At 43.6% G+C, this 25955-nt stretch overlaps 1 protein-coding gene across 1 annotated transcript in view; it reads right to left on the bottom strand.

The window, feature by feature from the left end:
• Positions 1 to 25955, bottom strand: part of PAIP1 (poly(A) binding protein interacting protein 1) — a 1589139-nt gene that overhangs the window by 824847 nt on the left and 738337 nt on the right. Inside the window, exon 7 of the mRNA XM_044076930.1 lies at positions 2911 to 3017. Coding sequence (XP_043932865.1) covers positions 2911 to 3017 — 107 coding nt within the window. The remainder of the gene's footprint in view (positions 1 to 2910; positions 3018 to 25955) is intronic.

Genomic DNA, 25955 nt, shown 5'->3' with positions numbered 1-25955 from the left:
TTGTGAATTTTTTTGTTCTGTTCCTCTCAAACTCTGTGGTTTCAGGATGTTTGTGACAAATCACTGAATTTATTGAATAATGACAGGCATTTGAATTTCAGACTTCATATTCTTCAGAAAATAAATGGTAACAAAAACCTTTTATTCTAGCAATTTTCTAAGTTTATAAGATCAGTATTTGAAATTTGTACTTAAATTGGGGCTGTATTAATCCCCCATTGTTGGCTTTGTCCAGTTTTTTGTGCTAAGAGGTTGAGAACTATAGTGAGAAGCGAGAAATGAATTCACTAAATGATAGCCATTTAAGTTTCAGTCTTCCTATCTTTTGGGAAACAAGCTGCTAATTTGGCATAGTGATATGTTGCTCTGACTGTAGTGCACAGAGTCCTGTGTTCCAGACTTGCCAGTGAAATACATGGCAGTAACACCTTTTATTCTAGCAACTTTCCAAAATTATACAAGCAATGCTTAAAAATGTGCCCCTGGTTTTTGGCCATTTGCCCCAAAAAAACGTAAATTGAAAATAAGTGTAAGAAGCTGTGCAAGATACCTATGCCTTAAACTACTGTCATTTTTTTATATGTATATTGTGTGTATGTGGAAGTAGACTTTTACGATGGAAATTTTATGAATTGGGCAGTTTTGTCATTAGTTTTATGCATTTAGTTTTATTGCCTGAAAAAATGTTCAAACAATAAATTTAAAATGTGCTCTGTCTAACAAGAGTGCTGTATTATACAATGAATATAATTTACTAAAGTCAGGATGGTGTATCAAAGAAAACATGTATGTTTCTTGTTTTGTGTGCAAGGGGCCAGTGATCTGAAAACAACTCAAAGGTAATCTTTATCCACCACTGGCCAGATGCATTTTCTTTGGATGCGGTGTAGGTTTCAATGCTATTTAATGAATGTGAGTTTCAAGGGAAGATAAGTTTTAATGCCGAGTCTATTTTCATTGAGACAGTATTGCTTTGTTTAACAGGTGTCTATTGGTGTTTGTCCATTGTGCTATAAAGTGTAAAAATAAAATCCGAAGAATCATTGTAGAAGTAAAGCAGTATGCACACATTAATGTTTATTTTAAATGGGGCAAAATAGCCAGGTAATGGGACATTGGAATGGCTGCAGGGGGACTCTGGTGCCATATTTTGTTTGCCTGTTCTTCAATTTGCACTAAAGTTGGTATCCTACAATTCCACTAGAGTGGGCGGGGTTACATAATTATGTATGCAAATTTTATGTTAAACAGCGTACAGATTTGTACCTATTTTTCATGGGCCTTGTCCAGGTTTTTGATGTTTCAAGGTTGAGAGGTATGAATAGCGATCCCAATTATCTCAGAGACAAGGCTGTTTTAATGTTTAAATAAGACATTAAACGAAGGACCCCATCTGCTTAAGCTGGTGGTAGCTCAGGTAGATGTCAAAGTTCCCACGGCACCTATCAAAAAGAGTAGGATAAGTTTCCCCAATGTCCTGGCCAAATTTCTCCTAGTAGTACAAATATATAACCTTAGGCCTCCCCTGAAAAGAGTTCACTAGTCTAGTAGGACTAACACAGTCAACAAAAAAAATAAAGCATAAAAATATATTAACAGCCTGAGACAATTTTTGAGATGCAGGCTTGCTCATTGCCAAACAAGATCTGGAGAATGGAAGGACACAGAGCACCATACGAGAAGAAGCAGATGAGTTAAAGCAAGGGAAAGATGTACATGCTGAACTGACTAGTACCTGTGGCAAATGGCCCCATCAGTTGACAATTTTGGACTGGGTCATGTAAGACTATATGCCATGCTCCTCTTTAAAGCAATGCAAGGAGCACAGTGCTGCTGTGGGTCTTAGCAAGGGACTCAATAACCATGGAAACACCTGAAAGTTGTCAACATTTTGTGCTTCCAATACAGAAAACATTCCTGTGACACGTCAAGTGCATTTCCAAACAGAAAACAACTAGGGCAAGTGACATCAAGAAATATGTATTTTCCCCAAGTGCAAGACCCAGAGAAAAATCTGAATCGGGCCAGTTTGGGAACAGAATAGAAACATGTAACAGTAATCCACAGTACAAGCCAATATATCCAGGCTATCTGTAAAGTCAGTTGCACAGTTACAATTGCACTTCAAGCAATAAAAAACATGTATGTTTGAATTCACTGGATCAGTATCTTAAGTCAGAAATGCAGTTCCTGACACATATATCATCTTTACATGGTAGGACTAAAAGTGATCAATAATGTAAATGGTTGCCAGTTTTCATCCATTTCTTCACTGTTTAGTCATTTTGTTTCATTCACTCCAGCAAGGATCACTTTCCACTAGGCAGAAGAGAAAGCAGACTGCATCTGTGTATAATGTACATATTAAACTGAATTTCAGCTAGCTAAAAACATTCTTTAAAAATAAGGCAGTGCCAGCAGCCAGTGCTGTGATATGCAGGGATGAAGCCTCGACTATGGCCCAGGTGAACTTGATCTGAATAGTAGCTCAGGCATATCAGTTCTCTACAGTGACGGGAGGGATGGGTGCACTCATCCTTGTGGGAGGGTGCTAACTTGAGCACTCCTTACATTCAGTCCGCAGTGGAGGCCAGAAATGCAAAGGGGAGTTGATGTGTTTAATGGGAAAAGGGTGAAACACATTAACAGTCATCAGTGAAGCAGGATGATATGCCAGTAAATCCTCACTGCACACCCGCACATCCCACATCAGCAGCGTGTGGGTAAATAAGTTAAGGAACAAATAAAGAACCCCTGTAGCAATCTGCTGTCTCCTTATCACCTGCCTCAAGCACGAGTCACTGAAGTAGTAGTCGATCTAGCACTGGAAGGACTAAAAAGTGACCAATAATGTAAATGTTTGAAAGCTTTGTTCTATTTCTTTACTGTTTAGCCATTCTATTCACCAACCTGCTACAGTCTGCATCCAAGATAATATCTTCAATTGTTTGAATTATGTCATCCATATCTGCCTTTCCTTTTTCCCTTAAGGCATCCTCCAGTACAGATCCTGTTAACTTAAACAGACCACAAAATCAAAATTAACAAATGAGACAGTACACACAATACATCAAAGCCGATTATTCATTCATTATGATCTATAATACATGTGAGTAATGCACTCAATAACAGCAAAAATTCAAATAAAATGATTGCTTTAATAAGATTACACTAGTGAATGGGATGTCAATTACTATGATGACATCAGTTTTTAGCTTGATCTTGTGTAGTAGCAGGACTTATCTAGAGCCATGAAAAACAGTAGTCTCAAACCATGACTGTTAGGGAAGCACAGCTATAGAACAGCACACCTTGCATTGTAAAGTCCATTTCTGAAGTCTCATGCAGGGCCTGGTACAGAGGAAAATAATGTCTGCTTACAATATCAGGTGATCTGTGAGGGTATGATAACAACTGGGCTCATTCTTTCCAATCAGAAATCATGTATTCAACTTGTTCCATTTGTGGGCATAATTGTATTTATTTGTCTGGTCATAATGTATTAAGGTTCACAGGGAAGTACTCAGCAGCAAGTCTGCAGACCATTGCAGCCTAGCCAAAAAAAAGTCAGTAGTTCTCTTTAGCCTCAAGGAAGGCAAGGAATTCCACCTACATACTGAAAAAGAGAGGAGTTTAATGAATAGGTAGTGGAAATTTTTCAAGAGCTTATTAGAGAAGATAGAAATTTATTCAAAAGGAATATCTAATGAGTGAAATAAAATGAAAATGTTGTTTAAAAGTAGGGTAAAAATAAAAGAGAAAGAAATACAACTAAAAAGTAGTACAAATTACTTAGAGGGACAAAGTTTAAAGTATAGAAGAATAAGGGAACTCTCACAGAACAAGAGGAGGAATAAAGTACAGTTGTGTACACTTACCATAAATGTAGATGTTTGAGTGTATTCACTGTTGAAGTCCTGGTTTCCTTCCCTCCAGCCCCATGGCTTAGTATTTCTGCATCGGTTGCTGCTGCTCCCGGACTGACGTCAGGTCATCAGTGGTATAAAACCAGGCAGCCGATGGCATTACATCAGTTTTTCTTGCCCCAACTGTCAGGAGCCCCCAAATAAGGAGCTAGGTTATGGTGGAAGAACACCACCAGTAGAAAGTAAATACCAAAACATCCCCTGTAAGGGGTGAGGAAGACAGAGAGAGAGAAGGGGGATGGAGGGTGGGAAACGAGGACTGCAACAGTGAATACATTCGAACATATACATTTATGGTAAGTGTACACAGCTGTATTATGTTCTTCGTGTTTCATTGTTGCAGTCATCATACTTGTGTTGACACACTCCCAAAGCTGAAGAAAAAGGGTTGAGGCAGTCAAGAAGACCGGGTGCTGGCTAGGAGACTGCTGTTGCAAAGCCTGCCCTGGATTTGGAGAAGATAGACAGGCAGTAATGTTTGGTGAAGGTATGAACAGAAGTCCATGTTGCAGCCTCCAGGAAGCCCCTGGTAGGGACCCCTCTGAGAAAAGCTGCAGAGGTGGAGGTTACCCTGGTGGAATGCATCCTGACCCCCTTAGGGGGCGGTTTCCCGTGGTGTTTGTAGCAGAAATGGATGCAGTGTGCTATCCATTTGGAGACTGTTTGGATATGGCCTTGTCCTCTGCCCCTGCTGCAAAGCTGACTACCAATTGGACAGTTTTCCTAAAAGATTTAGGCCTATCCAGGTAGAATCTGAGCTCTCTCTACATATCTAGAGAATGCAGAATTCCTTCCCCCTTGTTCTGTGGGTTAGGGAAAAAGGTGGGCAAATGAACTGATTTGTTGAGAGCCACACTGAATACCACTTTAGGCATGAAAGTTGGGTTAGTCCTGAGAGACCCTGTCAGCATGGAAAGCCATGAGTGCTTGTAACTCAAACTCTTCTAGCTGAAGTGATGGCCAGAAGCAAGGCTGTTTTCCAAGAGAGGAATTTTAACTCTGCTGAAGCTGCAGGCTCAAAGGGGGGTATTATGAGCTTTTCAAACACACAAAGTTAAGGTCCCAAGCTGGGATAGGAGCTCTTCTGGGTGGCCTTAAATTATTAGCCCCTCTTAGGAACTGTTTGATGAGAGGGTGAGAGAAGAGGGATGGCTCTGTGATGTTATGAGCAGAGACAGCAGAGACGGCAGAGGCATGAATTTTAATAGAAGAGAAGGAAAGGCCCCTGTAAAATAGGTCTGCTAGGTAATCCAGGATAAGAGGTAGGACGGCTGTGCTATTTCAGCTCCTTTAGCCTGGATCCAGGTGCAATACCTTTTCCACTTATCAGCATAGGATTTTCTAGTGCTGGGGCATCTGGCCTCGCGTATAACATCCAGTACTTGTTCGCTTGGGCTGGCAGGTGGAGGAGAGGTTTGGGAATAAGCCAAGCTGCCAGGTTGAGGGTCTGCAAGTGTGGATGCATGAATTCTCCATTTTTCTGGGTCAAGAGTGTTGGGATCTGAGGTAGGTGCCATGGTGACAGGCTGTGCAGCAGTGGGTATCAGTGCTGGTGTGGTCAGTCTAGGGCAATCAAGACTGCCCTCGATTTTTCCTCCCTTATTTTGAGCAGTACCCTTGAAATTAGTGGTAGAGGGGGAAATGCATAGATCGAAAAGTTTACCCATTGGAAGGATAGAGCATCCACTTTCTAGGCCTTGCTGTGAGGTTCCCTGGTGGAGAATTTGCTGAGCTGGTGATTGTTGTGGGAGGCAAAGAGGTCCACCTTCGGGGTGCCCCATTTCTGGGTTACAAGGCTGAAGGTTCTGTGGTCTAGCTGCCAATCATATGGGTCTAGCAGGTTTCTGTTTAAGTTGTCTGCCACAGAATTGTGGGAGCTTGGCAGGAATTGTGCTAGCAGGTGAATTTGCATGGCTAAAGCCATGTGTGAAAGGGTCATGGCGAGCCTGCAGAGAGGATAAGAGTGAGTTCCTCCCTGGTTGTTGATATACCACATCACTGTGGTGTTGTCTGTCTTGATCACTAGAGGCCCCGGGGAGAGTAAGGGTATGAAAGCTGTCCGAGCGTGTTGAACAGCTAGCATCTCAATTTGGTTGATGTGCAGATGTATTTGATTTGTGCTACAATGGTTCTGAATGCACCTGCCGTACAGGTGTGCACCCCAGGCCTAATCTGATGGGTCTGTGGTTAAGGTCTAGGCAGCGTGGGGTTGTGAGAAGGGGAGACCCTTGTTGTGGTTGCATGCTGCTACCCACCAAAGAAAATCTTTCCTTGGACAGGGTATTATAGGTATGATAGTTTCCAGGTCTTGAGAGTGTTGATACCAAAGGCTTTTTAGGTACCATTTTAGTTTCCTCATATGCAGTATGGCATACAGAATTAGTAGATTGCAGGATGCCATGAACCTTAGAGCTTGCAGGATTTTCCTTGCAGATAACTGGGGTCTGGTGGCTAGTTGGGAGAAGTAGCCTGTCAGGTAGGCTTGCTTTTCTGAAGTAAGGAATGCCATCTGGGATGCTGTGTCCAGGCTTGCTCCCAGGAATACAATTTTTTGAGTGGGGACTAGTTTGGATTTCTTTTTATTTATAGTATATCCCAGGGAGGTCAGTAGGTCCTTTAGAAAGGTCAGGTGCTGCAACAGCTTTTCCTGACTGCCTGAATCAGGCAGTCGTCTAAGTAGGGTTAAATTTGAATATTCCTTTGTCTGCAAAAAGCAATGGCTGGAGACAGGCATTTTGTGAAAACGCTGGGAGCAGTGGTTAAGCCAAAGAGAAGCGCAGAGAACTGAAAGTGCATAGATCCTGCCCTGAAAACATAGATATTTCCTGCAAGAATCCCTCATTAGGATGTGTAGATAGGTCTCTTTTAGGTCTACGGTGGCTAACCAAGCATCCATGGAAAGCATAGGAAGAATCTGCTGGAGGGTGAGCATTTTGAAATTTAGTATCACCAAGAAGGTGTTTAGAATTGAAAGACAGAGGATTGGGTGCCAGGTGCCCTCTTTTCTGGGTACCAGAAAAAGCCTGGAATAGAAACCTTGGCCTATCTGTTCTTTAGGAACAGGCTGCATTGCCTTCATGCAGAGTAGAGAATTGATTTGTTTTATGGCCTCTGCCCAATGGTTTGGAGGAAAATCGGGGAACCCTTTTGGGGATGGCAGTGTGTGGAAATAAACACTATGTTGAGGACCCATTGGTCGTTGGTAATAGAGGCCCAGTTTTTTGCATGGGAGGAGAGTTTTCCAGGTCTACATCATATCATTGAAATGGCAGAATTTCGAATGATCTACTATCGAACCCAATATCTCAAACGCTGAAAACAGCGAAGCAGCACAAAAGCAAATTTTTTCCTAGGGAAAGAATATGGTTGGCCGTTGTTGTGGCTTCGCTGTTTTCAGCGATGCAGTGGAAAGTTACGGGTTGGGTTAAATTAAGTGTGTGATTGTGTGGACGTTTGGGTTAGGGTGCGGGTTGGGTGAGTTAGGGTTAGGGAGCGGGTCAGGTAAGTGTGCGATTGTGACAGAATTTGAGGTTGGGGCGAGTTAAGTGAGTTAGGGTTAGGGCGCAGATGAGGTGAGTGTGCGATAGTGAGAATTTGGGGTTGGGGTGGGTTAAATGGGTTAGGGTTAGGACGCGGGTGAGGTGAGTGTGCGATAGTGACGGACCTTAGGGTTAGGGTCTGGGTTAAAGTAAGTGGACAGATAGTAGTGTATGTGCAATGTAGTGTAGGGTTAGATGTAACTTTTAAATATCTGTGTGTGTGGATTGCTTCTTTTTAGTGTGCTTGTGGTGTGTGTGTGTGTTTCTCGGAACAGTGAATTTTTTTCCTGGGACAAAATTTGCTGTTTTGAGGTTTCAATACTGTTAGGGTTCGGGTTTTGCAGTTCGATGTTATGGCATTCGATAATGAGCCGTTTCGATGATCTGATATAGACACGAGTTTTCCTCCTAGGGGCACAATCAGGTGGGCAGAGGTAAGGGGTGGAGGTGTAAAGTCACTGTGAGTTCTTTCCATAAGATGGAGGCTTAGCACTCAATGTTTTTGAAGTGGAGGACCTCCATTGTTTAGATCTCTGCATTCCCTGAGACTAGGTCTTGTCTGAGCTGGCCTGGTGGGGGCCTGAAAGGACCATTGCTTGGAGGGGCAACGCCTGCTGAACCTAGGTGGCTGGACCTGCAAGAAATCCTTAACTGTTTGCATTGATTTTGCTTTTTCTTCCATCTTTTTTAAGACCTCTTCTGCTTTAGTGCCAAATAAGTTATCTTTGTGCAAGGGGGCATGGAGTCTGCATGTCCTCCCCACGGTCGAGTGACGTTAAAGACATGCAGGTAGGTGCAAGCGTGAATGGGCATGCCTTCGTTGAAGGTTGGGCGTCAGGCTGGCAACTTGGCACTGTAAAAATCCACTGCCAATCATGAGCGGACCAGAGTTCCGCTGTGGCGACCCCTAACCAGGAAAAGCCGAAAGTCTTTTTGTGCAAGGGGGCATCCAACAATTTATAGGTTCATAGATTAGTACTAAGCTAACTGCTGTTGTGGGCCATTTTGAGCCTAGCCAATTACCTGCTGTGAGAATCAAAACCTGTACCTTGTGTCTGCAAAGCAAACACCTTAACCATTATGCCAACCTCCCACCTTTAGATTTAGATTTCACATGGTCTGACAGGGGCTGTTCCTTAAGCCATTCATGCCTTCTAATGATAGAACTTGTGACTGCTTCCCTGCAAGATGCTTCTAGGGCATCAAAACCACAGTGCAAGGTGTGTTTAGTTACTTGTCTTGCTGAATGCTTTAACTCTTGTAATTCTTTAGATTCTGCCCAAGCAGGAAAGGAAGATATGTTTTGTTTAAGGAGTTCCAGGGTATGTTGCTGAAAATTCAGTATATGGAACTGACAATTTAGTGCCCTGACAGCAAGAGTAGCTGAGCTGTATAATTTTTTACCCCATCTGTCCAGTGCTCGGGAATCCCTATCTGAAGGGGTGGGATTCTTAGTAGAGGTTGCTTTAATCCCTTTAGGTCCTTGAGAAAGTACCTCAGGGTCAGCAATAGGATTTTTAAAAAGAAATTTGTGGGAGTCAGGGACTCTAAGTACCGGTCTGGTTTTCTGGGTGCAGGAGGGAGGGTGTCAGGAGTCAAGCTGGATTCCATGAAAACATCCTCCACAACATCCAGGACTGGGCAGATGGCCAAGGGTCTGTGCTGTGGAAGATCTAGGAATTCCCTGAGTCTCTTTTTAGACTGAGGGCAGTCTTGATTCTCCCTTAAGGTATGCAGGGTTTCCCCAAAGGAAAGATCCTCTGGGGGAGAGGATTTAGGAATGAAATCCTTTGCATCAGAATCCTCATAAGTAGAGAGGGGTTGCATGTCATCATATTTAGATGCATCAGATTCATCTGACTCTTGTTCAGACAAAACTACAGAGGACAGATCTCTTTTCCTTTTGGATGGGTAGGCTTCCCCTGATCAGCATGATAAGGTCTTCTGCCATTTTACGCACTTGAGAGTGAGGCAAGGAAGCATGTGCCTAAGAGTGGGTCGTCAGTTTCTTGGGTGTGGTTCATACAGTGGGCCTTAGAAACTCAGTAGTTTTTGAAAGAACGGTAGTCGTGAAAGAAGACATTGGTTTGTGTTGAGAATCGGTAGTGCAAAGGACTTCCTTGGAAGCCGGTGCCTGCTCAGTGGCTCCGGACCCATCCAAGGGCGGGATGACTGCAGGATCCTTAGTCAAGAGTTTTGCGGCATACCGGACTCCAAAGGGGTCTCAATTGAGGCCTGCGAATCCATAGAAGCGGGCATCAGGGGCTGCAAAAGCGCCTCACCAAGGACCGGAAAACTGACGACTAGCTTAACAGAAGCATCGTCGGTAGGTTTTGACCTGTGCGGTCTGTCTCTGTCTTTATCTTTACTTTTTTTGGAAAATCTGCTGTTGGATGGCTTACCGAAGCCACATCGGAATTCGAGGACTGTAAGTGAAAATATCTGGCTACAATAAGGGCCCGACGATGGATAGTTTTGGCATTGAACAAAGCACAGAAGCGACACCGGGGGACGTGGTGGTCTGGGTCTAAACAAGTGACTCAGTACGAATGGTGGTCTGGGTCTAAACAAGTGACTCAGTACGAATGGATGTCTCGGTGTGGCATTTGCTTTCCATAGACAAGACAATTAACTTTTTCTGACATCAGTTAGTGCAAGAAAAAAGGATCCCTAATGGGGTACTTGGCTTTAAAAGACTTCAACTTCAATTCGGTAGACAAAAACTCAGTTAACAGCCAACCGCACTCATGCGAACTGCTTCTGCTTCTGGCTCCATGGCAAGAAAGACTGATGTAATGGCATTGGCTGCTTTATACTACTGACGACATGACATCAGTCCTGAAGTGCACAGAAATACTAAGTCTTTGGTATTCAGGCCGGCGGAGGGCTACTCTGGCAGGGATAACCCAAATGTGATGACTGCAACAGTGAAGCATGAAGAACATCTGTATAAAACAAATGCCGCCAGATGTCACAGGAAACTTTTAACAGTGTTTTTAACACTTTCGTTCCATGATCAAGGGAACTTCATCAGAAAACAAAGTAACAATTTCCTGGACACATTTAAAAAGTCTCAAAGGCGCCAAACTTTGTAAAGTGACATGAAAAGGGCAGTTTATATGACTTTTTTGCTCTTCCTGCCCAGCTTTTGGTAAGACTATTGGTCCCTTATGAAAGAGGATTTACCAGCATTTATATACAATGAAAATGAAGCATACAGTCAATACTTTGTACAATCATTCAGCAGTGTACAAAGAATTTAAGAAATTTGTGTTTACTATCCTAGAAAAAGTCCCTGTACCTATTACAGAAGGAAAGGTTGGAGCGATGTGAACTATACTGACAACTGCTTCTGAATGCTGGGGTTTACCTTGGCTTGAATGATTTTATTTATATCAAACCTGCTTTGAAAAGCTAAAGCTGCCATTATTTAATTTTATGATCATTTGTTTTTATATTTAAGACTGATATTTCTAAAATTTTTTTATACAAAATGGTTTTTACATAAAGTGTGTTTTATGTAGTATGCTTTTTATTGTTGCACTTGCACCATAACACTAAAGCACTTCATTATGTCATGTTGGAGTTTATGCACTTTTTTAGTATTGTCACTTTAAAAAGTTTGGTGCCTTTGAGGCTTTTTAAATGTATCCAGGAAGTAGTTACTTCGTTTTCTGATGAAGTTCCTTTGATCCTGGAACAAAAGTGCTAAAAACATTAACAGTTTCTTGTGACATCTGGGCAGTGATTTTTGTTTTACATATTTATGGAAGACTTAATTATGCGAAGAATAGATGAAGATGAGGTTCAACAGCTAACAGTTAAGAGAGGAGACAATATAAAATAAGAAGTTATGTACCTACCATAACGTTCCATGTTAGTTGTCTTCTCTTGATGGGTTGCTAAGCTCGAGAGTCACTTTTACCAGCTCGAGGCAGCCCCATATCCCATGATGCAAGGCAGTAAGTACCCAGATCTCGTTTGATGACAAAGGGCAATAGCACAAGCATAAATACTTCCCAAAGGAAGAAAGAAAGCCTACAGGATGGAAGAAGGACCAGCTCTGAATGGTCTTCAGCATAATAATTCCTTGTAGAAAAGGTCTGTCCAGGCCTGGGGGAAGGAGGGAGAAGACAACTAACATGGAACGTTATGGTAGGTACATAACTTCTTAATGTTAAGTTGTCAATCATTCTTGCTTGATGGGACCGCGTCCCTAGCACCTCTATCCTGGGTGGCTCAATGGAACAGACTCTTGAGGACTGTAGAGCCAAACTGGCTCTGTCCCTGGAGTCCAATTTGTAATGGGAAACAAAAGTATGAGGAGTGGCCCAAGTGGCCGCTGCACAAATAGTGTCTAAAGGAAGTCTAGCTTGAAAGGCTGCAGAAGTAGCTAAGCTCCTAGTTGAATGTGCTTTAGGTTTTGAGCACAGCTGTTTTCCCCTGAGCAGATAAATTTCAGAGATGACAGAAGAAAGCCATCTAGATAAGGTCACTTTAGAGACAGGAAGGCCTTTCTTGTTATCATAGGAAACAAAGAGTTGATCGGATTTCCTAAATTGTTTAGTTCTGTCCAAATAATATCTGAGTTGGCGGTGGACATCAAGATAATGTAGTTTTGTTCCGATCTGTTTGAATAGTTTGGAAAAATACAGGAGATCAATGGATTGATTCAAATTAGTCTTTGAGGCGACCTTAGGCAAAAGGTCGGATTAGTTCTCAATGATACTCTGTCTTTGTGAAAGACCAAATAGGGTCGAACCGATAGAGCATGAAGTTCAGACACCCTCCTGGCCGATGTAATAGCTACTAGGAATAATGTTTTCCAAGAAAGAAATTTTAGGAGCAAGAAACAGCTGGCTCAAGAATCAAGGATGTCAGCACTAAATTTAGATCCCATTGAGGAGGAGGATTCCTGATTGGAGGCTTTAGCAGGAAAATTCCTTTCAAGAAGGCTCTACAAAGCCTATGGGACATAATATTGTGATATCCCGACATGAAAGTTCGAGATAGCAGCCAATTGAACTCTAACTGTGGAAGAAGAGGAGCCTGCATGAAAAATCTCCGCTAAGAAGTCCAAAACTGCCTGAACTGGGGCAGTGAAGGGATCAATATTCTTGGCTTTAGCCCAATAAGAGAAACGTTTCCATTTGCTTGTATAAATCCTCCTGGTAGAGGATTTTAAAGAAGCTACTATGATGTCTCTAACAGGGTTAGAGATCAAAGGAAGCCTGGCTAAGGAAGGAAGTGGAGCAACCATGCTGTGAGGTTGAGAGAAGGGATAGACCGGTGCAGCTGACCGGATTGGTGAATCAGAAGATCTGGCACTGGGTCCAGATGCCACGGCTGCACCAAAAGGTGACGATGGAGGAACGGAAACCAAATTTGTCGAGGCCAATAAGGAGCAATGAGAATCATTTTGGCTCTCAAAACGGTTGCTTTCTGGATAACTTGAGGGATCAGGGAAAAGGAGGAAAGGCATAAAGAAGTCCCTGGGGCCAATCCTGGGTCAGAGCGCCTCTGGGGATGGCCTGACAGAGGGAAGAGAGAGAAGAAGTCTGGGCATTTGCTGTTTTGGGGAGTAGCAAAACCCCATTCCAGAAAAATCTCCTCCACTATAGATTGCTTGAGAGACCACTCGTGAGGCATGAGAATAGCTCTGCTCAATCTGTCCGCTAAAATGTTGGTTTTCCCAGGGATGTGCGTTGCTACCAGAAACCGAAGAGAGGCGGTCGCCCATTGACAAAGTCTGAGCACACAAGGTAGGACTTGGTTCCGCCCTGTTTGTTGATATACCAAACTACAGACATGTTGTCTGTGTGGACTGCAATTGTCCCTACAGGAAGAAAGTCGCTGAGGGCTTGCAACGTTAAAAGCACTGCTCTCATCTCTAGGACATTTATGTGCAGGTGGTACTCGAACGGTTGCCACGTCCCATGAACCATCCTGCCCTGATAATGCCCCACCCGATCAGGGAGGCATCCGTGGTGACAGTGGCTACCGGGATGGGGGTGTCTGCCTTGGTGAATCTGGGGAGAAGTGATCCACCAAGCAAGATGATTTTGCAAATCTGTGTCACCAGAATTTGGTGACGAAGTTGTTGGTAAGACCACTGAGTGAACAACATCCACTGAAGAAGGCACATGTAGAAGCGAGCCAGGGAAGAAGAGTAATCGCCGCAGCCATGAGACCTAATAACTTTAGGACCATTCTGTCCTGTACTTTCTTGTTGGCTAGAATGATCCTGACATGACTTTGAATGTCTGAAACTCTTTGGTCTGTAAGGGTAGCTGACATCCTAACAGTGTTTAAGTTTGCCTATGAAAGTAATAGACTGGCAGGGCAATAAGGATGACTTTTCAAGTTGATCGAGATGCCCAAATGAGAACAAAGATTTATTGTGTAATCCCTGGCTTGAACAAGCTGATGCCTAGTGGTGGCTGACAGGAGCCAGTCGCCGAGATACGGAAACACCTGGAATCCTTGACGTCTCAGGTGAGCCGTGACCACTGCCATGCATTTGGTGAACACTCTGGGGGCTGTGGTGAGACCAAAGGGCAGGGCTCTGAACTGGAAATGACTGGACCCCAGCGCGGAGAAATCTCCTGGGCGCCTGTGAATTTTTATGTGATAGCACGCATCCTGAAGATCTATTGAGCACATCCAGTTGTCCTTCTGCAAGAAGGGCAGAATCGACTGAAGAGTGACCATTAATCTTGTCTTCCTCACAGACTTGTTGAGTCTGCTGAGATCCAATATTGGTCTCCAGTCTCCCGTCTTTTGGGGACCAAAAGAACCTTGAGTAGATTCCGGCTCTGAATGGTCTGTTGTAACTGGCTGAATGGCTTTTTGCAGTAGTTTTGAGACTTCTAACTCTGCAATTTCCCTTAGACCGGTGGTACATCTGGAAGGGAATTTGAGGGATAGAAAGGACTTTCCTCGAAAGGAATTTTGTAACCCTCGGATATGATCGACTGTACCCATCTGTCTTGAGTGAGAGAACGCCAGGCTTCTGGGTACAGCGATAGTCTTCCCGACTGCCTCCAAGGAGGGACAGCCGGGCAACATCTCAGGGATGCTGAAAGGGCTTGTCAGAGAGACTCTCTGTTTCCCTGGTTTTGTGGACCCTCTGCCTCTAGGCGGGCGTCTGTTGTTGTTACCCCTCTGCCTCTAGAGGTAAACTGACCACGTGAATGACTCCTTGGGATTTGCGGAACCACATTTTGCCACCCTTCTGTCCTTTGGGATAAGGTCTAGAAGGGGTGGAAAACAGACTCCAGAAAGAGTTTTGCCGTCCTGCTCACACCTGGTCAACGTTTCCTTCACTTGAGGGCCAAACAAAGCTGACCCATCAAAGGGAGAGTTTGTGAAGGACGCCTTAAAGGGATCTGCAATTACATAGCCGCATCCAGGCTTGGCGCCTAAGAGCCACACCTGCCATCAGCAGCATATGATATCAGCCGCATGGAGGAGTTTGCAATGGAGTTAAGGGTTCCTAGCTGCAAAGCAATTTTTTCCTGAGCCCCCGCAGCTGTAGGATCCTGCACAACTTCACCTAGCTCCTTAAGGATATCCCTTTGGAGTCTGGTGAAGTGACAAAGGTAGTTCAGCGAACGCATAGCAAAGGTCGCTGAAGAAAACATCCGCTTACCATATCTATCCATGGTCCTAGAGTCCTTATTAGGAGGATGGACAGGTATGGAAGGATCTGCAAGTTCCTTCTTGGTGGCAGCCGCCACCACCATGGCATCAGACACCTTTTGTAAGGAATTGCTTGTCCGACGGGCAGTAATAAATTTAGAAGGCCTCCTAGGGACAGGCTCTACAGAGTCAGGAGCAGCCCACGCCTTCGAGCAATAACCTGCATAAGGGGGGCGGAGACACCCAGGAGGTGGAGGGCCGAGATCCACACGCCTCCAGGTATACTGACTCATCCTCAGAGGGATTATTGGTGGGCCAGTTTCCCCTGTCTAAGGAGTTCTAGGATGTCTGAGAAGGGGACATCCTCAGAGGGGATCTTGGGGATCCCTCTGACTCATCTAAGTCAGTATCTGAAGTGATAGACACATGTCCTCTTCGGAGGATCCCCGACAAATCAGGAGAATCCTCGGAAGAGGGGATATTCCCAGTGGGGAAACCTGAGGCGGAGGATCTCTGGGTCCTGGAGCAAGAGAAGTGGCAGAGATGTCAACAGGCACCATAGAAGGAGGAGCTAAGGGAACAGACTGCTGGCTGAGACCAGTGGCCAGCACACTCTTCATCACCTCGGCTCCCTCCCAGGAAGGTCCGAGAGAACCCGCTCCAAGAACTAGGAACTCCAGGACCCACCGAAAGGAGGGAGGCAGATGTCGGAGCCGAGCTCACCAAGGCCGAGGCTCCGGACAAGGGTCCGATGCCACTCACCTCGGAGGAGACCAGGAAGCCCGCCACGAATCCCTCTAAGGAAGGTCTCAAGAGGAGATAAGAGTAGAGGCTGAAGGAGCAGAAGGGGGTATCTGTCCCTCAGCCATAGCAGAAACCATTCAAGACTCCAACTCCAAACTCTGTGGTAGAGTCAAGGAGGAACTGCAATGGGGTGTGGACTAATAGTCGCCTGCTGAGACGGACTATGTAGCATTTGGGCCAGTGCCTGTGACTTTAGTAATCTACTGACCACTCTCTCCAAATCATGGTCAGAAAGCCTGGATGACCTTGAAGATCGGCTCCGATGGCTCCACCTCGACCTCTTCCTCGAAGGAACCATCGGAGCTGATGAAACCACAGAAACTGTCGGAGCCGACAACTTATCGGCACCGACAGGTTAGCTCAATGCATCGGCTCCAGCCGTGTCGGAGCCGATCAGAGCCGACACCGATGCCTGGGCCACATGGTGGTCGGAACAGAGTCGGCACCGATAGCCATCGGTGCCGGGGTAATTCCAGAATCGGCTCCAGCATCTCGACTCTGAATGAGTCGGAGCCGAGGCCACAGGCTTGGGCACAGAAGCCTGGGCCTTGGAAGACTTAGAAGTCTTAGATGGGGCCGACTTAGCCGGAGAGCCCTCCGGAGAGCCCCTCAAAATCAATTTATTTTTCCTGCAGGACTCTCTGGCTAAAAGAATGACATATAGCACAGGAGTCCTGCAGGTGAAGAGGCCCAGGCAGTAGCAAGAAGTGTGATCGCCTGTCAGAGACATCTTCTGACAGCACGAGTCACACTTCATAAAGCCTGAGACCCTTTCCTTAGACATGATGATAAAACACACACACACAACACCAGTCCAAGAAATTAAATTAAATATACCAAAAGGTATCAATAACAGACACACACACACACCCTAACAGGGGGGGGGGATGGGATGGGTGAAAGTCTGACTAAAAGTTATGAGGAGACAGGGAAATTTTCTGTCAGTAAGGGATTAAAACTAAGTTAAAACTAATTATTTAAGTTTTTTTTGTAGAAAGGGGCTAAAATAGTAAAGTAACAATTCACTTACCAGGAGCTGGTAAAAGGAGGACCTCATCAGCAAACGAGATCTGGGTACTTACCGCCTTGCATCATGGGATATGGGGCTGCCTCGAGCTGGTAAAAGTGACTCTCGAGCTTAGCAGGAGCCGAGGATCGGCTCCGAACCCATCAAGCAAGAATGAAGGCGAGATTGACAACTTAACATATGGTTATGTATAATCAATCTATAGGAAAGGTTATGAGAATAGACAGTACTCCTGTGGAAATATGAAAGTTAGGAGGAAAGAAAGTGATAAAGATCAGGAAGAATTTGCTTAATGGTATTTTAAAAGGAGGGAAATCACCAGCATTCTTGGAAGAAAACTGGGGTGGCTTTATTACCCAAACAGGATAAAGACCAGTCAGACATTCTCATATAAACCCATTTCAATTTTAAAGCATGCTTATGAAATATTTATGTCTATACTAGCAAAAAGAATTGCAAATGTTTTGCCAAAATTGAGACATTATGAACCAGTATGATTTTGTGGAGGGGTGGCAAATATTTGACATTAATAGCACAATGATGATCTAGAGGAAAGCAAAATGTAAGACAATACTTTTGTTGGTGTTTTGTTGCAGAGAAAGCATTCAACTGAGTATTTTGGCATTTAATAAGTAGGACAATGGAAGTATTTGCATTCCTGGATACAAGAAAATTAATTAGGAGGACATACCAAGGACTGGAGGCAAGAATTAAAGTGGGAGGGTTCCTCTCAGACAACTGTGTGTGAGCACAGGGACAAGACGTGGGAGTCTTCCTTCCCCTATGTTATTTGCTTTACATTTGGAGACACAAACAAACTGACAGACTCAAACATTCAATGATATCAGTATGGTAATCAAGAAAAATGGCTTTATTTGTAGATGCCATTATTTTGTACTTGACAAGTCCAGAAAAGGACATACTGGTGATCTGAAACATTCTGAGAGTTTCAAGTCTTTTCAGGATACAAAAATTAATGAAGATAAAACAAGGGCTAAAGCTGTAAATTATGTACCCACTTATGACTTGGTTCAGCAATGCCCAAATTTATGGGGAAACTAAGATTAATTACTTAGGAGTATGGATTAAAAATGCTGATGTTATGACAGCTAAGGATACATGGGAAAAAAACTAAAAATATATTACAAAAACTAAAAAAACAGAAGCTCTTATTTATGGGTATGGATAGGAAGAGACAAGCCGTGAAAACATTGTTAGTCCCTTTAGTTTTTATAAAGAACAGGAAGACTTCATCTGGGAAGGAGAGTTAAGTGGGTTTAAGCTGATCGTCCCAATAGAGCAAGGTGGTTTAGGATTGCCCGGTTTCAAAGGTTATTTTACAGCTACACAGTTAAGGCAAAACACAAGCAAAGTGGAAGTTATGATGAAGAAGGGGAGGTGAATTCAAGAAAAAAGCAGAAAATGGAATTTTAGATGCAGATCCTTAAGGAGTATAATAACCACCATAAAGAATATATTCATAAAGTTGCAGAAAGTACTTAAGAACTAATCCAAACATATGAATGGAAAACAGGAGATTTTGCCAATAGGGATACAGAGAAAACAGGCAACAGGGGCTGGAATTTGTAAGAGAAAATGGTAAAGGAACGACGGTATTAGGAGCAAATAACTAGGGAGGGAAAGGTAACAGAGTGGGATGAGGCCAAGAAGAAGTTTGGACTGCAGGTTAGAGACTGCCTTCCCTTCCCGAGATTGGTATCAGTGTATAGACAAAGAGAAATGGGACAGGAGAGTTCTAAGGGTGAAATATCTGCTCTGGTGGAATTTCCAGTTGAATCTAGAACAGAAGCTGCTGTTTAAAATGGGGTTATTAATAGGACATATAAAATACTACATGGTAACTATAAATATCAATCAGAGGAGGTTAGAAAAGATAGAGAACTGTGACTGGAAAATCAATTTACAAGGACACAATGGGATGACATATATATGGCTTCAAAGTTCAGAAGTGTTTGTATAGATAGGTTTATACCCCATGCAGACTTCAAAGAACTCCTCTGCAGGTAGAAAGCAAATGCTGGATGTGTGATGGGGAAGAAAGAGACAACTGAGAATGTTATTCTGCGAGTGTAATAATTTGGCAGATTAAAAAAAAATCCCCTACCAAGTACTCTCAGAAATACTGGGGAAACAAATGATTCTTTTGAGCTAGAAAAACATTATCTCAATTGTCTAGACATAGTAGAGTCTTATTAAGTTCACTTGTATTTGACTGTCAAAAAAAGCAATTACTAAAAATGGAAATCAAAATCCAAGCCAACTGTATTTGAAGTATCGAACACTAAGAAATAAAAGAACTGAAGTGGGGTCCTAAAAAAAGGGAGGGTGCAAACTACATAGAAATAAATGGAATTTGTGGGAATAATTCATGTAGAATAATGTTCAGGAGGAGGAGTGAGGTTTAAGGGAAGGCAGGAATTGAGTGATTTATGTAACACTGGACTGAAAGACAGCAGTTATAAAGAAATTCATTCTGTAATGTATAATGTATGCAAATGGGAAACATGTTGATATGGTTTGTTTTCCTTTCTATTAATGCATGTGTGCCTATGTCTTAAAAGATATTTTAATAAATGCATTTAATAAAAGGAAAGCAACACAGGATAGACCAGGGAGAATTTGTGGCTGTCCATCCAATTATCTAGGTTTACTTTGAAGGTGGCAAGAGTGTTAACTCTACTTGACATGTAGTAGATGTTTGCTTCAGAGCTAAGAGATAAGTTGGGATAAAAATCTATCACGCCAACGTGTCTTATTATCTGCTGATGAAGGTTTAGTTCCTTTAGTAGAGGATATGAGGTAAAACCCAGCTAACATGGCTCAAAATAAAATAAAATTTATTAACAAAGATAAAAAAAGTACAGTTGTGTACACTTACCATAAATGTAGATGTTTGAGTGTATTCACTGTTGCAATCATCACACTTGGCTTATCTGCTTGCAGGTAGCCCTCAGTCGGCCCGAATACCAGAATCTAGGGATTTCTGCGTTGAATGCTGTCACCTCTTCCATGACGTCAGATTATCAGGGGTATAAAAACATGCAGCCGACACCATTAAATCAGTTTTTCTTGCCCCAGATGTCAGGAGCCCCCAAAATAGGAATCAATTACATGGTGTAGAACACCTCCAGTAAAAAGTAAATACCACTGCCATAAGATATGGCCAAAAAGAGGATAGGCAGAAAGAATAGAAAAGTCAGGGGGCTGGAGGGAGGGTAACCAGGACTGCAACAGTGAATACACTCGAACATCTACATTTATGGTAAGTGTACACAAAGTACAGTTGTGTACCTACCATAAATGTAGATGTTAGAGTGTATTCACTGTTGCAGTCATTACACTTGGGTTATCCTGCTGGCAGGCTACCCGCAGTCGGCCTGAATTCCAAAGTCCTGGTCTGGCTTCTGTTGCTGTCGCCTCTTCCTGGACGTCAATGCGCCAGAGGTATATAAGATGCAGCCAACGCCATTTTCTTCAGTTTTTCTTGACCCAGATGTCAGGTGTCCCCAAGAAGGTAGGCAACACATATTGCTTATAAAAACATACAGTAAAATAAAAACAATATATTCATCTACAAGCAAATACACCACATAGGTTGTATAGGATAGAGAAGTGTAGATAAGTCCCAGCAAAGAAAGGGGGATGGAGGGTGGGTAACCTGGACTGCAACAGTGAATACACTCAAACATCTACATTTATGGTAGGTACACAACTGTACTATGTTCATCGTGTTTCACTGTTGCAGTCATTACACTTGGGTTGAATCCCAAAGCTGAAGTAGGGCGGCTGGGTCTAAATAGGATTAGGAGTGGCTATGAGGCCCTGCAGAACTGCAGTGGCAAAGCCTGCTCTGGATTTAGAGTAAAGAAGTACGTGATAATGCTTGGTAAATGTGTGCACTGAACTCCAAGTTGTAGCTTCCAAAATTTCCTTGGTTGGTACTCCTCTGAGAAAGGCTGCTGAAGTGGCTGCTGCCCTGGTAGAATGTGGCCTAATATTCTTAGAGATTGACTTGCCATGCTGTGCATAGCAGAAATTAATACAGTGTCCTATCCATTTTGAAATAGTCTGCTTTGAGATAGCCTTTCCTTGTGATCCTATCCTGTAGCATATGCTACAAACAGTTGCTCAGTTTTTCTGAAAGTTTTTGTTTTGTCCAAGTAGAAGCGTAGCTGCCTGTGCATGTCCAAAGAGTGCAGAAGTCTCTCACCTTTATTCTGGGGATTTGGATAAAATGTTGGCAAATGAATGGTTTGGTTAAGAGCCACACTGGATACTACCTTTGGCATAAATGTTGGGTTTGTCCTTAGAGAAACCCTGTCCGGATGAAAGATCATAAAAGGTTCCACTGCCATTAATGCCTGTATTGAGTCTCTTCTTGCTGAAGTTATTGCTAGGAGCAGAGCAGTTTTCCATGATAAGAATTTTATATCAGCTGTATTGGCTGGCACAAAAGGAGGCAGTGTGAGCTTTTCTAAGACAAAGTTGAGGTCCCATGTAGGTATCGGTGTTCTCCTTGGGGGTCTTATGTTTTTTGCCCCTCTGAGGTACTGTCTTAGCGGTGGATGACAGAAAATAGGAGGTTCCATATTGCAATGAGCTGAAATGGCAGAGGCATGGATCTTAAATGATGAAAAGGAGATGCCTTTGTCCAGCATCTCTGTTAGGTATTGTAAAATCTGAGGAATATTTGGAACAAGTGGTTCAAATCCTTGTGCCTGGTTCCAAGCACAGACTCTCTTCCATTTTTCTGCATAAGATTTCCTGGTGCTGGGCCTCCTGGCTTCCAAAATGACATCCAAAACAGCTTTAGAGAGAGGTGTGTTCTGAGTAGCATTTTTCTGCATAAGATATCCTGGTGCTGGGCCTCCTGGCTTCCAAAATGACATCCAAAACAGCTTTAGAGAGAGGTGTGTTCTGAGTAGCTATATTATCTGCCATGCAGCCAGATTTAAGGTTCTGAGTTGGCTGTGCAGGATCTGATTGTTTTGTTGAGTCAGAAGATGAGGAATTTGAGGTAAAGTCCATTCTGGGCCTTGAGACAAGCTCTTTAGGATTGGGTACCAGTGCTGGTGTGGCCAGTCTGGGGCAATCAGAATAATTTTTGGCTTCTCTTGTCTGACTTTTAGGAGCACCTTGGGAAGGAGAGGCAGTGCTGGAAAGGCATAAACTGTTAGGATTTTCCAACTGAATGATAGAGCATCCCCTTTCCATGCTTGTGAGTGATAATTCCTTGTGCAGAATCTCTGTAGTTGGCAGTTGTGAGGGGAGGCAAAAAGATCTATGTCTGGGCATCCCCATTTCCTTGTTATCATGCTGAAGACCTGTGGATTTAGTTTCCACTTGTGAGGATCCATGAGGTTTCTGCTTAGTTCGTCTGCCAGAGTATTTTTCTTTCCTGGCAGGAATTGTGCCAGCAGATGTACTTGATAGGTCAGTGCTGTGTACCACAAAGTCATGGCTTGCCTGCAGAGGGGGTAGGAATGTGTGCCCCCTTGCTTGTTTATGTACCACATAACTGTAGTATTGTCCGTCTTTAGTAATAGTTGTCCTGGATGAAGTAGATCCTTGAAGGCTGTCAGAGCATTCTGTACAGCTAGCATCTCTTTTTGATTGATGTGAAGATGCATTTGGTCCGCGGGCCACGTGCCCTGAATACATTTTCCTGCCATGTGTGCCCCCCCCAGGCATAATCCGATGCATCTGTTGTTAGTGTCTGCCTGGCTGTGGGTAAAGTTAAAGGCTGTCCCTTGTTGTGGTGACAGGCCAGTGCTCACCATCGAAACTCCTGTTGCAGGCAGGGAATAAGAGTTATTACTGTTTCCAGGCTGTGGCAATGTTGAGTCCAAACACTTTTTAGATACCATTGTAGCTTCCCTCATATGCAGTCTTGCATATGGAATTAGCAGGATGCAGAATGCCATGAAGCCCAAAGCCTGCAGAATTTTTCTTGCAGGTAGCTGGGTCTTTGTTGCCATCATTGGAAAGTAATGAGTCATTTGCCTTTGCCTGTCGGGCATGAGATAAGCCATCTGGGCAGTTGTATTTAAGCTTGCACCCAGGAATATTATCTTTTGAGAGGGCACTAGTTTTGATTTCTTTTCGTTTACTGTGTACCCTAGGCAAATTAGTAATCTTTTTACAAACGCCAGATGCTTTAGTAGAATGTCCTTGCTTTCTGCTTGAATAAGGCAGTCCTCCAAGTAGGGATATATTTGAATTCCTTTTTGTCTGCAAAATGCAATTACTGGTGCCAGGCATTTTGTGAAGATCCTGGGCGCAGTAGATAAGCCAAAGGGCAGTGCAGAAAATTGGTAAAGCATTGAGCCAGCTATGAATCTGAGGTATCTTCTGCAAGACTGTCCGACTGGGACATGCAGGTATGCTTCTTTGAGGTCCAAAGTAACTAGCCAAGCCTTCTTGCCTAGCATGGGTAGAAGTTGCTGCAGTGTCAACATTCTGAATTTTGGAACATCCAGAAAAGTATATAGAATTGACAGGTCTAGTATTGGTTTCCAGGCTTTGTCCTTTCTGGGTACCAAGAAAAGTCTTGAGTAAAATCCTTGCCCCTGTTCTTGCTGTGGTACTTTTTGAATAGCTCTCATGTCCATGAGAGCATAAATTTGTTTTTGTGCCTCTGCCCATTGATTTTGTGGCAGGTCTGGCATACCTTTTGACCTTGGTAGGGTGTGAAAGTGGAACCTGTAACCCTGAGAAACAATATTCAGTGCCCATTTGTCCTGGGTGATCATGTGCCAGTTTTGTGAGAAAAGTGCTAGTTTTCCCCCTAAGGGTGCTGCCAAAAGGTAAGTGCTTGGCATTTGTAGAGGGAAGTCATTGGGACGGTTTCCTATAAGGTTGTGATTTGTCTTCTCTGCCTTTGGGGACTGAAGCACCCCATTGTTTAGGTCTGTATGAGCCTTGGGGCTGAGATCTGCCTCTTGGGCGTCTGTATCTTCCTCTTTGTGGCCGGTCTGACCCTGGAAAGGACCAATTTTTAGAAGGTCAGTTCCTGCTAAATCTAGGTGGCTGAACCTGTAAGAAATCCTTTACTGTCTGCATTGATTTTGCTTTATCCTCCATTTTCTTTAACACCTCTAATGGAGCATACAATAATTTTGCTTTAACATGATCAGGTAAACTTTGTTCTTTTAACCAAGCATGCCTTCAAATGACAGAACCTGTAACTGCAGCTCTGCAAGAAGCCTCTAATGAATCAAAACCACATTGCAAAGTATGCTTTCCCACTTGTTCAACTGCATGCAATAAATCCTGCATTTCCTTATTGTCTGGACATTCTGTGCTTGTAAGCATTTTCTGTTTTAGCAAAGCCATTAGGTATTGTTGATATTTAAGCATGTGAAACTGGCAGTTTAAAGCCCTTACAGCTAAAGTAGCAGAAGTGTAAACTTTTTCCCCCATGTATCCAGTGCTCTTGAATCCCTATCAGAGGGAACAGGGTTTTTTGCATTGGAAGCCTTGACCCCTTTGGGACCCTGAGAAATTGTTTCTGGGTCAGCAGCAGGGTTTTTATAAAGAAATTTATGAGAGTCTGGGACCCTGTAGTACCTATCTGGCTTGACTGGTGCAGGGGGTAAAAAACAGGAGACAGACTGGATTGAGAGAAATCATCATCAACTATATCAAGCACAGGGGGGATAGCTAGGGGCCTGTGATGAGGCAATAAAAGAAAATCTCTGAGCCTTTTCTTGGATTCTGAGTAATCCTGGCTTTCCCAATGGAAATGCTCCCTCATGGTGTGCAAGGTTTCCCCAAAAGAATAATCCTCAGGTGGAGAGTCTGAAGGTATAGATTCTTCTGCATCAGAATCCTCATAGGGAGGGAGAGAATATCCCCGATCTGAGGAGGAATCAGAGGAAATAGAAACCTGGTCAGAGGAGTCATAATCAGTATCTTGCCTAGGCCCTTTTATCAGAAGGGGGATGGGAACCCCTGATCAGAGTAATTAGGTCCTCACCATTTTAAGCATCTGTTTCTTTGGCATTGATGACTGTCCAGGAGAATACTGTACTTGTTTCCTTCTCTTTAATAGTGTTTTTGACTTTGCCTTGGCTGCTGTAGTGGACTTAATAGTAATCTGTGAAGGTCCGAAAACACCCTCAGAAGCCGATGCCTGCTCAGCGGCTCTGGACCCATCTGAGGGAATAGATTCCGCAGGCCCAATACCTTGAGTTTCCAGAGGCCTAGGTGTCTCCACGTGGGATTCGGATACGGCCTGTGGCTCTGAGGTAGCGGGTGTCAGGGGCTGCGAAAGTGCCTCACTGAGAACTGGTGAACCGGCGACTGGCCTAGAGAGGCTTTATCGTCGGTTTTGGACCTCGGATGCCTGTCCTTTTCCTTGTCTTTGCGGTTTTTATGAATTCCGGTCGTCAGTTGCTCCGGATGGCATTATGCAGTTAAACCTTCGGCCAAAGTAATGTAAAGCAAATTCAAACAGATGCTTAATAGTGCGTTTGTTGAATCTAACACAAAACCGACAACTAGTGACATCGTGGTCAGGGGCTAGGCAAGGAATACATTAAGAATGAAAATCCTTATGAGGTATTTGCTTCCCACAAGAAATACAATTATTAACTTTTACTGACATCGGTCTGGAGCAAGAAAAAAGTTTCCCCAATGGGGTACTTAGCTTTACTGAAGACTTCGGTTCTGAAATTCGATTTTGAAAATCTCAGGAGTCGGCCAACTGGCACTTGCGAACTGCTTTTGCTTCGGGCACCACGCGGCAAGAAAGACTGAAGAAAATGGCGTAGGCTGCATCTTTTATACCTCTGGCGCACTGACATCAGGGAAGAAGCGACGGCAACCGACACCGGACCTAGACTTTGGAATTCTGGCCGACTGCGGGTAGCCTGCCAGCAGGATAACCCAAGTGCAATGACTGCAACAGTGAAACACAATGAAACACAATGAACATCTCCAGGTTGCAGCTTCCTGGATGTCCCTGGTAGGGACTCCCCTGTGGAATGCTGTAGA

Source organism: Protopterus annectens, chromosome 1.part1, assembly GCF_019279795.1.
Source record: "Protopterus annectens isolate FY-2018-M chromosome 1.part1, PAN1.0, whole genome shotgun sequence".
Lineage (NCBI taxonomy): Eukaryota > Metazoa > Chordata > Ceratodontiformes > Protopteridae > Protopterus > Protopterus annectens.
Note: the sequence above shows the minus strand (reverse complement) of the source record. Positions and strands in the feature narration are given on the sequence as shown.